Source organism: Gekko japonicus, unplaced genomic scaffold (genome assembly GCF_001447785.1).
Source record: "Gekko japonicus isolate JY-2015 unplaced genomic scaffold, Gekko_japonicus_V1.1 scaffold1256, whole genome shotgun sequence".
Taxonomy (NCBI): Eukaryota; Metazoa; Chordata; class Lepidosauria; order Squamata; family Gekkonidae; genus Gekko; species Gekko japonicus.
This window is the reverse complement of record NW_015169211.1, coordinates 480,912-494,731: the sequence shown is the minus strand read 5'-3', so window position 1 is coordinate 494,731 and position 13,820 is coordinate 480,912. Positions and strand designations below refer to the sequence as shown.

Genomic DNA, 13,820 nt, shown 5'->3' with positions numbered 1-13,820 from the left:
GGAGGGGGGTGGAGGAGACGGGGGAGGAACCGGCGGGATGGGGGGGAACTTACCTCCTCCTGCTACTTCCTCCTCTGCCTCATGTGTGGAGGTCCCTCCCCCCCCGCGAGTATCGCGGGTCCCGCCCCTTGTACATTCTATTAAGCAAAATCCTTTTGCAGCCTCAACAAAATAGGAGGAGCTTATATTTGGAAGCTTTAATAGCCTCCCATTCAAAACATTCTAAATCTATCTTTTCTACTAAAGGGAACCAAATACTTAACGGATTGCAAAAAAGTTGTTCATTATGGTTGGAATCCTTATAAACTGAACAAACGTCTAACACAAACAAATCCCAGATTTTGTGAACCCATTGTACTACCGTAGGAATTGCTTTTTCTTTCCAGGATCTGGCTATAAGAATTTTTGCCGCAGTAAGCAACATTCCTATTAATTTTCTCCTTTTTATAGACGGACCATTTTCGGGCCAAAGACCTAAGAGAACAATCATAGGATCTAAAGGTAAGTCGTAGTTGGTTAATTTGCATATACATTGTACTATCTGAGTCCAAAATCCTTGAATTAGTTTACAAGACCACCAGCACAGTGGTATGATAAAGTATGGGACTCAATGGTCCAGAATAAGATAATCTCACAATTAAAACAGGCTGAGAACCCTAATAGGAAAAATGTGTTTATAGAGACATGGTATACTTTTTTGGAGTATATGGACCAAACCACCTGCCAGAGCTCCTCAATACGTAAGAAATACTTAGATTTTGCGGGGTTTTTTTACTTATGGCTTGTTTGATAGATAAAAATGAAAGCTGTCATTATTTGTGGAGGTAATCGATCCTGTATTAATGTAGCATGTATATTGTTTTATCTCTCCCTTATATATAATTGAGTAAGACGCAGCATAAGACTGAGCGGAGACAAAATGCGCTCCGTCAGCCATTTGCCGGCCAGCTGCCGCTCAAGGCTGCTGCCATGCCATTGGCTGGGAGGCAGGAGGCGAACGCTGTGTGCGAACGTCACGGCGGTGGCAGCGATGGACCCCTCGCCGCGGCCTGATTTCCCTCCCCCACCCACCCAGTTGGAGCCCGGCGGTGGCAGCGATTCCTTCCCCCCCCCAACTGACGGCCAACCTTTCTAGGTGCCCGTTGTCTCCGCCCACAATGGGATTTGCTCCCTCGTATGTTAAATAAAAATATATTTAGAAGAAGAAGAAGAACGAACTCTGCAAAGGAGGCAACAGCGGAGAAGCGGGGAAGAGGGCCTGCAATGCCAGGGCCAGCACGGGCACCATAAAGTCATAGAGTCTTAGAGTCATAGAGTCAGAAGCAATGCTCCCTCTAAGCTGTGGAGTCCCGTGAGCAAAAAATTCTGCTTTGTGAGCTACTGGCATTGAAGTTGTGAGCCAGCGACTTGGCTCCTGCATGAGTTAGTTTGCTCTGGAGCCCCTCCTTCCTGAGCTAAGATAAAAATGTGTGAGCCGGAGGCTAAAAAACCGTGAGCTAGCTCACACTAGCTCAGCTTAGAGGGAACAATGCATCTCCAGGGTCATCTAGCCCAACCCCCTTGCACAATGCAGAAAATTCACAAATACCTCCCCCACACACACCCGCAGTGACCACTGTTCTATGCCTAGAAGATGACAAAAAACCTCCAGGATCCCTGGCCAAACCTGGAGAGAATTTGCTTCCTGATCACAAAGTGGCCATCAGCATTTCCCTGGTCCCTCTCCCCCGGCTGCCCAGTCAACGCGGCACGATACCCATTCGGCAGCTGTGCTTCGCTCAGCCTTCAGATACACTACGCGTGTGGGCCAGGCAGAGAAGCCTGTAGCCTTTCCCCAGGATGGGCAGGGATGCAGACGTGGCTGCACACCCCAAGGCAGTGGTACCCAACCTCTCTGGTATGGTGACCCACAAGTCCAAATTCACTTGGTATGGTAGCCCAATGCTTTTTTGGTGCCCTAGGCAATCTATGACCTGGGCGCCCATCTAGTTCAGCATTCCATTTTACCAACCAGATGTTTATTTGTTTATTTATTTATGTATTACTTCCATTTATACCCTGCCCTCCCCGTGAGCAGGCTCAGGTGCTTGGGGGAATGCAACAGTGGGAGGGCTTCTGGAGTTCTGGCCCCACTGGAGGACCTCCTGATGGCCCCTGGTATTTTTGGCCACTGTGTGACAGAGTGTTGGAATGAATGGGCCATTGGTCTGATCCAACATGGCTTCTCTTACGTTCTTATGTCTGGGGCAGTGATGCTCTGTATCCTTGGTGCTTGGGGGAAGGCAACAATGGGAGGGCTTCTGGAGTTCTGGCCCTGCTGGTGGACCTCCTCATGGCACCTGGGCTTTGGCCATTGTGTCATACACAGTGTTGGACTGGATGGGCCATTGGTCTGACTGATCCAACATGGCTTCTCTCATGTTCTTATGTCTGAGGCAGTGATGCTCTGTATTCTAGGTGGCAGGGGGGCAACAGTGGGAGGGCGTCTGGAGTTCTGGCCCTACTGGAGGACCTCCTGATGGCACGTGGGTTTTGGCTACTGTGACACAGAATGTTGGAATGGATGAGCCATTGGTCTGAATGATCCAACATGGCTTCTCTTACGTCTTTATGTCTGGGGCAGTGATGCTCTGTATTCTTGGTACCTGGGGAGCAACACTGGGGGGCTTCTGGAGTTCTGGCCCCACTGGTGGACCTCCTCATGGCCCCTGGGTTTTGGCCACTGTGTGACACAGAGTGTTGGACTGGATGGGCCACCGGCCTGATCCAACATGGCTTCTCTTACATTCTCGTGCTCTTAAGGATCGCAAAACCCGACAGAAGAGTGAGAGGGGTAAGGCATCTTTGAAGCGGGGAGCGGAAAAGGTTACCTGGTCTTCCGAGCAGTTGCTGTTCCTTGAGATGCACTGGTCGGTGCACCAGTGGCACCGGTTGGTGTTTGCCGTGCAGCTGTGGCAGTCTGTGATCTGATCACACTTCTCTTGGTCCGGAACTAATGAAGAAAAAAACAAACCGGCATGACCAAACGCAAGCATTTCCCGAGAGAGCCCTACGAGGTCTTTTTGCCCACAGCAAGCCATTAGGGGCAAGCAACAGGTGCTCTTGTTTTCAAGGAAGGGGGAAACCCTGTGTGAGGCTGCAGGAGGACACTCGTAAGGTCAAAAGCAGACTGAGCTGCCCACCTTGGGGCGGGAGAACGGGGCCCACAGCCTCGGCTGGACAGCAGTGGGGAAGGTGGCCTGCTTCTCCAGAGGCAGCTACCGGTCCTCTTGGGTGGCGAATTTCGTGCGGGGACCACCACACTGATGACTGGTAGCAGCTGGGGCGTGGATACGCTCATTGCCGCAAAGTTCAGGCCCCGAACCACCACCAATCACCTGGGCAAGAGTCTGCACGGACCCTGCCATTGGGGATCATTCACCCAAAGAGTTGCTATAAGTCAGCTGTGAGTACTGTGTACAGTTCTGGTCACCAAACCTCAAAAAAGGATATTGCAGCACTGGGAAAAGTACAAAGAAGGGCAACTAGCATGATAAAAGGGCTGGAACACTTTCCCTGTGAAGAAAAGTTAAAGCACTTGGGGCTCTTTAGATTGGAGAAACGACGGCTGAGGGGTGACATGATCGAGGTTTATAAGATGATGCATGGGATAGAGCAGGCAGAGAAATAGGTACTTTCCCCCCTTTCTCACGATACAAGGACTCAAGTGCGCACTCCATGAAATTGCTTATAAGAGGGAATTGGATAAGCATATGGAGCAGAAGTCCATCCGTGGCTAATAGCCACAAGGTCTAGATAGGAACACTCAGTCCGGGGCAAGTGATGCTCTGTATTCTGGGTGCTTGGGGGGGGGGGTCAACAGTGGGAGGGCTCCTCATGTCCTGGCCCCACTGCTGGACCTCCTGATGGCACCTGGTATTTTTGGCCACTGCGTGACACAGAGTGTTGGACTGGATGGGCCTTTGGCCTGATCCATCATTGGCATCTCTTAAATTCTTATATCTGGGGCAAGTGATGCTCTGTATTCTTGGTGCCGGGGGGGGGGGCAACAGTGGGAGGGCTTCTGGTGTCCTGGCCCCACTGCTGGACCTCCTGATGGCCCCTGGCGTTTTTGGCCACTGTGTGACACAGCGTGTTGGACTGGATGGGCCACTGGCCTGACCCAGCATTGGCTTCTCTTATGTGATTGGAGATAGCTTGGGAACAGTGGTCTTGTGAGTTTAGGGCTCCTACCCCGCGCCCTGCCCTCCACCACCAATCAGGACTTCCTGGCAACGGAGCAGGCCTAGCCCGGCATCTCAGCGACGTCTGCCAGCAATGGAGCAACATCACTTCCTGTGCGTAGCGGAAGCAGCAGCATCCATGTCGCCGTCAATGCGGGACGCTCAGGTATTTGGACAAAAATGTAAGTTTTGGCCCAAATGCCAGACGATCCCCAATTTGCCAGTGACGCAACGATGTCACTTCCAGTGCACACAGGAAGTGAGGTTGCTGGGCTAGGCCTGCCAGCTGCTACAAATACCCCCCATCCTGCGAGTGACGTTACCATCTGAACCAGCCCTGAGACAGGTTGACTGCCTCTGTGAGGACAGGGCCTACGTGTCCACTGCAGTCCTTGTCGTTTTTTAAAGCCAGCCATTTGTTAAACTGAGAAGCTGCAGAGGGCGCTAAAAAGGGGTGTTAAACTCGCCTGTTCGCAATACAGCCTCTCCGTGCTTTCATCTTATTTATTTCTTAAAACATTTATACCCCGCCTCTCCTTTGGGCTCAAGGCGCCTTCTAAGTAGCTATTAAAAATGACAGATTAAAACCAAACTAAAGGCCCCACATATATCCGCCACACACGCCAAAAATGAGATCTTCAGTGGTGTCCTGCACGGCGCACGATGCTCCACATGCTGTCTTGTGCGCTTCTTCCCCGTAGGGGTGCGATGCTTGCACAGCTAATTGATTAGATCAATCTATTAAAAAGCTCCCACTGTGAGTGCAAGTTTATTGGGTAGCGGATTTTAAAAACGCCGTGCTTATTTTTAATAACAAGCACTTACAAAAACCGCAGGTAGCAAGTTCCATCCCGGAGCTTTATTTTAGGCAAAGTGGCAGAAGAAGAAGAGATTGGATTTATACCCCGCCCTTCACTACCTGAAGGAGTCTCAGAGCAGCTTACAAACTCCTCTCCCTTCCCCTACCCACAACAGACACCCTGGGAGGTAGGTGGGGCTGAGAGAGCTCATTTGAGAACTGCCCTTGAGAAAATAGCTCTGAGAGAAATTGTGACTGACCCAAAGTCACTCCAGCAGCCGAATGTGGAGGGATGGGGAATCAAACCCAGTTCTCCTAGATTAGAGTCCATGCACTTAACCACTACACCAAACAGGAGGAGGAGGAAGAGGAGGAAGAGGAAGAAGAGGAGGAGGAGGAGATTGGATTTATACCCCACCCTTCACTACCCAAAGGAGTCTCAGAGCGGCTTACAAACTCCTTCCCCTCCCCACAAAAGGCACCCTGTGAGGTCGGTGGGGCCGAGAGAGCTCTTGACAGAAACTGTTCTTTTTCAAGGACAGCTCTTATCAGAACTATGGCTTGTCCAAGGTCATCCAGCCAGGTGCAAGTGGAGGAGTGGGGAATCAAACCCAGTTCTCCCAGACTGGAGTCTGCACACTTAAGCACTACACCAAACAGAAGAAGGAGGAGGAGGAGACTGGATTTATACCCTACCCTTCACTACCCAAAGGAGTCCCAAAGCGGCCAACAATCCCTTTCCATTCCCCTCCCCACAACAGACACCCTGTGTGGTAGGTGGGGCTGAGAGAGCTCTCCGAAGAACTGCCCTTGAGAGAACAGCTCTGAGAGATCTTGTGACTGACCCAGGGTCACACCAGCAGCTGCATGCAGAGGAGTGGGGGATGAAACCCAGTTCTCCCAGATTGGAGTCCGCACACTTAACCACTACACCAAAACTACATAAACATCTGCAACAAATAAAGGAAGTACTTCAAAGAGATGTCCCTCTTTCTCACTTCCAGGAAGAAAAGGCCTCAATGACCAAAGTCCCCAACCTGATGCCCGTCAATGCCTTTCCTGGTGCCTACCAGGTGTTTTTAGAAAGTGGGTGGGGCCATTTTGTCCTTTGGCCCAGCACAGGCTTTTGATAGGTCACTGGAGATTTGACTGGCTGTGCAGATTTTTAAAAAATGTTGCTTCAGCAGCAGCTGCCACCGCAGCACCAGGAACATCACTGCATGGCTGCCATTGTATAACCGGCTCGACCTCCCGAGGCGGCCATTTTGCGGCGGCCATTTTGTGGTTGCATCCACCGTGCTGTGTCAGAACTCCAAAGGAGCCCAAGGCTTCAAAAAGGCTGGGGGGCCCTGCTATGAGACACTGGAGTGGGATCCAAACCAAATGGGCAGTTTTTATCAGTTGCCCCTTCTTGTCGCCTGGGAAAGGAATTTTGTGGATGTCACCAGGCTGCAAAGAGGCCGGAAAGTTTCATTCTGCTGAGGGGAAATTTAGCATGGACCCAACCCAATATCTGTAAGTATTCTCGCTCCCTTTAGAACCACTTTATTTTTTTACAAAAACCAATTGACTAAAACAATTAATATCAATATGATCAGTTAAAGATTACTTTCGTAAGGTGGCAGCCATGGTGTACCTGAAAGCATCTCCCTAAATTGAAGAGGCCCTTTCGATAAAATACATTTTGCCTTCATTTTCGTGTAGTGGTTAAGTGCGCGGACTGTAATCTGGGAGAACCGGGTTTGACTCCCCACTCCTCCACTCGCAGCTGCTGGATGACCTTGGGCAAGCCATAGTTTTCTCAGAGCTGTTCTCTCAAGGGCAGTTCTTGAAAGAGCTCTCTCAGGCCCACCTACCTCACAGGGTGTCTGTTGTGGGGAAGGGAAGGGAAAGGAGATTGTAAGCCGCCCTGACACTCCTTCGGGTAATGAAGGGTGAGGTATAAATCCAATCTCCTCCTCCTCCTCCTCCTCTTCTTCGTCTTCTTTGGTGTCGTGGTTCAGTGTGCAGACTCTAATCTAGGAGAACCGGGATTGATTCCCCACTCCTCCACTTGCACCTGGCTGGATGACCTTGGACAAGCCATAATTTTCTCAGAGCTGTTCTCTCAAGGATAGTTCTTGGGAGAGGTCTCTCAGGCCCACCTGTTGTGGGGAAGGGAAGGGAAAGGAGATTGTAAGATGCCCTGAGACTCCTTCGGGTAGTGAAGGTTGAGGTATAAATCCAATCTCTTCTTCTTCTTCTTATCTTCTTTGGTGTCGTGGTTAAGTGCATGGGCTGGGAGAACTGGGTTTGATTCCCCACTCCTCCACTTGCACCTGCTGGATGACCTTGGGCAAGCCGTAGTTCTGATAAGAGCTGTTCTTGAAAAAGAGCAGTTTCTGTCAGAGCTCTCTCAACCCCACCGACCTCCCAGGGTGTCTGTTGTGGGGAGGAGAAGGGAAAGGAGTTTGTGAGCCGCTCTGAGACACCTTTGGGTAGTGAAGGGCGGGGTATAAATCCAATCTCTTCTTCTTCTACTTCACAGGGTGTCTGTTGTGGGGAAGGGAAGTGAAAGGAGTCTGTAAGCTGCTCTGAGACTCCTTTGGGTAGTGAAGGGTGGGGTATAAATCCAATCTCTTCTTCTTCTTCTTCTACCTCACTGGGTTTCTGTTGAGGGGAGGGGAAGGGGAAGGGGTCTGTAAGCCGCTCTGAGACTCCCTTGGGTAGTGAAGGGCAGGGGTATAAATCCAATCTCTTCTCTTCTTTTTCGTTAAGAAAGGTACACTACGCTTCCATGACAGACAGTGCTCCTTTTTACATTGCCCTGTCCAACTCCAGAGCATTCCTTTTTTAACACAGTTTGAATCTGGTGGCACCTTTAAGACCAACAAAGTTTTACTCTGGGTATACGCTTCCATGAGGGCGCTCACTTCTTCAGATATCCTCAGGCAGACAGGACGGCACTGTCCCCCACTGAGGTCCCGCCCCTCCCTACACCTCACCCTTCCCAGGCTCCACCCCCAATTATCCAGGACAATCCCGGCCCAGAGTTGGGAACCCTAAACACAGGTCCGTAGCCACAGTGGGGCATTTGGGGGATCCGCCCCCTTTTTTGTGTAGAGGTTAAGTGTGTAGACTCTAATTTCGAGTAGGAGCCGCCGCCACTACAATTCCACCACCGATATGTATGCGGCATCGGACCACTACCACTAATATGTGGTTCCATCTGGGTGCGAGGTGACCCTGGAAGGACAGGGGATGACAGGTTGCGGGACCAATTGCCATTGGATTAAGATCTACCCCATCTTGCGATAAATGGAGCACTGACACTTTGTTGTTGTATTATATTGATTTACTGTTTTAGTCTGTTTTATCTGTTTTAACTCTGGCACTTGTGCCTCGTTGTTACCCGCCCTGAGCCTTCGGGGAGGGCGGGATATAAATCCAAAAATAAATAAATAAATAAATAAATAAATAAATAAATAAATAATCTGGGACGACTGGGAGTGGTTAAGTGTTGAGCCGCTCTGAGACACCTTCGGGTAGTGAAGGGCAGGGTATAAATCCAATCTCTTCTTCTTCTTCTTTTACCTCACAGGGTGTCTGTTGTGGGGAGGGGAAGGGAAAGGAGTTTGTGAGCCGCTCTGAGACACCTTCGGGTAGTGAAGGGCAGGGTATAAATCCAATCTCTTCTTCTTCTTCTTTTACCTCACAGGGTGTCTGTTGTGGGGAGGGGAAGGGAAAGGAGTTTGTGAGCCGCTCTGAGACACCTTCGGGTAGTGAAGGGCAGGGTATAAATCCAATCTCTTCTTCTTCTTCTTTTACCTCACAGGGTGTCTGTTGTGGGGAGGGGAAGGGAAAGGAGTTTGTGAGCCGCTCTGAGACACCTTCGGGTAGTGAAGGGCAGGGTATAAATCCAATCTCTTCTTCTTCTTCTTTTACCTCACAGGGTGTCTGTTGTGGGGAGGGGAAGGGAAAGGAGTTTGTGAGCCGCTCTGAGACTCCTTTGAGTAATGATGGGTGGGGTATAAATCCAATCTCCTCTTCTTCTTCTTTTACCTCACAGGGTGTCTGTTGTGGGGAGGGGAAAGGAAAGGGGTTTGTAAGCCGCTCTGAGATTCTTTCAGGTAGTGAAGGGCGGGGGATAAATCCAATCCTTCTTTTTCTTCTTCTCAAATGTGAGGCATGCCCCACAACAGCTGCTGCCCCCTCCCAACTCCTGTGACATTAGAAGGGCCCTCCAGCTGATCGGCGGACGTGAGGGAGAGGGGTGTCTGCCAATGCTTCCTCTAAGCTATGGAGTCTCATGAGCAAAAATTCCGCTTTGCGAGCGACTGGCATGAAAGGTTGTGAGCGAACCATTTGGCTGCTGCATAAATTTGTTTCCTCTGGAGCCCTCCTTCCTGAGCTAAGGCAAAAGTCTGTGAGCCCGAGGCTAAAAAAACTGTGCGCAAGCTCACACTAACTCAGCTTAGAGGGAACACTGGTCCAGCCTACCAGCGAATTCGCTGCTTGGAGTTCGAGCGCAGGCAGCTCCCGCTCGGAAGACAGCATTTAAATTGCCGCCCGCCCCCTCTCCCTCCCCTCTCTTCCCGCCCTCCTCCCCCTCCCCAAAATTTCCCCACGTCCCACCACGCCAAAATTTCTGGCTACGGAGCTGCCTAAATAGCAGGCAATCAATGGACCACATCTGTCCAGCATACCGAAGCCTTCCAAGACCTCAATCCCAGGAAACGATCTTGCTTAAGCCAGTGTGACATCCCCGAGAGCGTGAAACAGAAGGGTGGAAGACAGCTTTATAGGCTCTCCAGGGCCAAATGACGGTAGATGAAAGAGGAAACTTTAGAATTCAGGGACAAACCAAATAATCTCTCATCTTCTGCGCCAGAGAGCACCTCCTCAGAATTTGCATGCATGCGTAACAGCAGAGCTCAAGTACACTCCAGCATATACTTGGTCAGTCAAACACTCCTTCTGCTGTAGGCTTTCTATCACAGGCAATAGGTGACATGGAAGACATCTGCCTGAGACCCTGGAGAGCTGTAAAGAGGGGCTGTGGCTCAGTGGTAGAGCATCTGCTTGGCATGCAGAAGGTCCCAGGTTCAATCCCCGGCAGCATCTCCAGTTAAAAAGGACCAGGCAGGAGGTGATTTGGAAGACCTCCGCCTGAGACCCTGGAGAGCTGTAAAGAGGGGCTGTGGCTCAGTGGTAGAGCATCTGCTTGGCATGCAGAAGGTCCCAGGTTCAGTCCCCGGCATCTCCAGTTGAAAGGACCAGGAAGTAGGTGATGGGAAAGACCTCAGCCTGAGACCCTGGAGAGCTGTAAAGAGGGGGTTGTGGCTCAGTGGTAGAGCATCTGCTTGGCACACAGAAGGTCCCAGGTTCAGTCCCTGGCATCTCCTGTTAAAAGGACCAGGCAGGAGGTGACGTGGAAGACCTCCACCTGAGACCCTGGAGAGCTGTAAAGAGGGGCTGTGGTTCAGTGCTAGAGCCTCTGCTTGGCATGCAGAAGGTCCCAGGTTCAATCCCCGGCATCTCCAGTTAAAAGGACCGGGCAGGAGGTGAAGGGAAAGATCTCCGCCTGAGACCCTGGAGAGCTGTAAAGAGGGGCTGTGGTTCAGTGCTAGAGCCTCTGCTTGGCATGCAGAAGGTCCCAGGTTCAATCCCCGGCATTTCTGTTTTAAAAGGACCAGGCAACTGGTCATGGGAAGGACCTCCGCCTCAGACCCTGGAGAGCTGCTGTCAGTCAGGGAAGATAATAGTGATTACGACAGACCTACAGCCTGAGTAAGTATAAGGGAACCTCATAGGCTCAGCAGAGAATCGTAGAATGTGAGAGTTGGAAGGGACCTTACAGGTCATCTAGTCCAACCCCCTGCACTCTGCAGGAGCACAGCTGAAAGACAGCCCTACCACATACCCGAGAGATGGTTGTCCAGCCTCCGTTTGAAAATGTCCAGCGAAGGAGCATCCACCACCTCCCGAAGCAGTCTGTTCCACTGCTCAACCACTCTTACAGTCAGGAAGTTTCTCCTGATAACTTAGCCGGTATCGACTCCCTTGTCATTTCCACCCATTAGATCTAGCCTTGCAATCCGGAGCAAGAGAGAATAGTTCTGCTCCATCTTATTTATTTATTTATTTATTTATTTGATTTTTATCCCGCCCTCCCGCCGAAGCGGCTCAGGGCGGCGTACAGCAACATACAATAAAACAACTCATCTAAAACAATCAATACAACATCTTCTACATGACGGCCCTTCGGATACTTGAAGACTGCAATCGTGTCCCCTCTAAGCCTTCTCTTTCCCAGGCTACGTGGCACCTACCTGACGAGGAGGGGCATTCCTCGATTATCTTTTGCTGTTGGTACTTCGTGGCCATTCCCCACGGGAGACACTGTTGGACAGAGCCGTTCCACACGCACCGGATCCCAGGGCCTGCCTGCAAGCAGACGGTTTCGTTGCTGTACGCCTCACAGCTCTCCGGCGTGTACTTCACGACGTCGCTCAACAGCAGGCTATTGAAGCCCCCGAATATGTACATGACGCTAACCGAAAGGAAGAAAAGAAGAATGAGTAGATCTGTGGGTTATTGGTTACTTAAGATACGCAGCACGCGGATAAAGATGGCCTAGGTTAGCCCGATCTCGTCAGATCACAGAAGCTGAGAAGGGCCGGTCCTGGTTGGTACCAATGTTCCCTCTAAGCTGAGTGAGTGTGAGCCAGCTCACAGTTTTTTAGCCTCTGGCTCACACCTTTTTGTCTTAGCTCAGGAGCAAACTAATTTATGCAGAAGCCAAATCGCTCGCTCACAACTTTCATGCCCAGTAGCTCACAAAGTATTTATTTATTTATTTATTTTATTAGATTTGTATCCCGCCCTCCCCAAATGGGCTCAGGGCGGCTACCAACAGAGGCAAATGCCATAACAAACAATTAAAACAGCATAAAAACAATCAATAAATAAGAACATAAGAGATGCCAATGTTGGATCAGGCCCATCCAGTCCAACACTCTTATCACACAGTGGCCAAAAACAGACCCCCCCCCCCCAAGCACCAAGATGACAGAGCATCACTTGCCCCAGAGTCCCTATCTATACCTTGTGGCTAATAGCCACTGATGGACCTCTGCTCCATATGCTTATCTAATTCCCTTTTGAAGCCGTCCATGCTTGTAGCTGCCACCACTTCCTGTGGCAGTGAGTTCCATGTGTTAATCACTCTTTGGGTGAAGAAGTACTTCCTTTTATCCGTTCTAACCCGACCGCTCAGCAATTTCATGGAGTGCCCACGGGTTCTTGTATTGTGAGAAAGGGAGAAAAGTACCTCTTTCTCTACCTGCTCTTTCCCATGCATAATCTTATAAACCTCGATCATGTCACCCCTCAGTCGTCGTTTCTCCAAGCTAAAGAGCCCTAAGCGCCTCAACCTTTCCTCATAGGGAAAGTGTTCCAACCCTTTTATCATTCGAGTTGCCCTTTTCTGCACTTTTCCCAAAGCTGGAATAAAGTGCGGTGCTCTAGATGTTAAACTCATCACTCCAAGATGGGTTCCATCTATCAACCTAGCCTGACAACGTAAGTTCTTTGGTCATCCAGGCGTCTTCCCAGGGCCGGTTCACTTATAGATCTAATCCACCGTCGAAGATGGCAACTCGGTGGTGGCACAATGACGGCGTAGAAAAAAGTAGGATTTTTGCTCACAAGACTCCACAGCTTAGAGGGAACATTGGTTAGTACGTGACTGGGAGACCGTCAAGGGAGTCCTTCTTCACCTAAAAGGTAAGGAACACATGTAATTCACTGCTGAAGGAAGTGGTGGTGGCTACAAGCATGGACAGCCTCAAGAGGGGACTGGAGAAACATATAGAGCAGAGGTGCATCAGTGGCTATGAGCCACAAGGTGGTGGCTCAAGTGGTTAAGACGCTGAACTGCAGGCTGTGGAAGGTCAGTAGTTCAGCAGTTCGAGACCCAAGTGTGCCGCATGACGGAGTGAGCTCCCGTCTCTAGTTCCAGCTCCCGCCAACCTAGCAGTTCGAAAGCAAGAAATTGCAAGCAGATAAATAGGTACCACTTTGGTGGGAAGGCAACAGCGTTCCATGCGCCTTGGTGTTTAGTCACGCCGGCCACATGACCACAGAAACGTCTTCGGACAGCGCTGGCTCTTCGGCTTTGAAACGGAGATGAGCACCGCGACCCTAGAGTCGGACTCGACTGGCTTTCGAGCAAGGGAACCTTTACCTTTACCTTTTTATAGAATAGATGGAACACTCTGTCTGGGGCAAGGGATGCTCTGTATTCCAGGAGCTTGGGGGGGGGGGCACCGCAGTGGGAGGGCTTCTGGAGTTCTGGCCGCGCTGGTGGACCTCCTGATGGCACCTGGTCTTTTGGGCCACTGTGTGACACAGAGTGTTGGACTGGATGGGCCATTGGCCTCATCCGACACGGCTTGTCTTACATTCTTAATCCCAGGGTCACTATGCAGAGGCAGGCAATGGTAAACCACCTCTGCATGTCTCTCGCCTCCAAGGCTACCCCGCTTTTGTCAGATCTCAGAAGCTAAGCAGGGTTGGCCCCGGTTAGTACTTGGATGGGAGACTGCCAAGGAAGTCCAGGGCTGCCACGCAGAGGCAGGCAATGGCAGACCACCTCTCTGAACATCTCTTGTCACCGTAAGTCAGCTGCAACTTTAACAGTACTGTCCACCACCGAGGCTACTTGCCGCTGACTCATCTATTGCTCTCCGAATATAACTTCTGAAAGACAGCCCCCGAAGAAGAAGAGGAGGAGGAGGAGGAGGAGGAGGAGGAGG

General features: G+C 50.7%; 1 protein-coding gene across 1 annotated transcript in view; it reads right to left on the bottom strand.

Moving 5' to 3' along the window:
• ATRN (attractin) overlaps nt 1-13,820 on the bottom strand; it is a gene marked incomplete at its 3' end in the record, with an annotated part of 210,107 nt that overhangs the window by 32,328 nt on the left and 163,959 nt on the right. Inside the window, exons 12-13 of the mRNA XM_015416364.1 lie at nt 11,334-11,554; nt 2,871-2,992 (exon numbers count right to left, since the gene is read on the bottom strand). Coding sequence (XP_015271850.1) covers nt 2,871-2,992; nt 11,334-11,554 — 343 coding nt within the window. The remainder of the gene's footprint in view (nt 1-2,870; nt 2,993-11,333; nt 11,555-13,820) is intronic.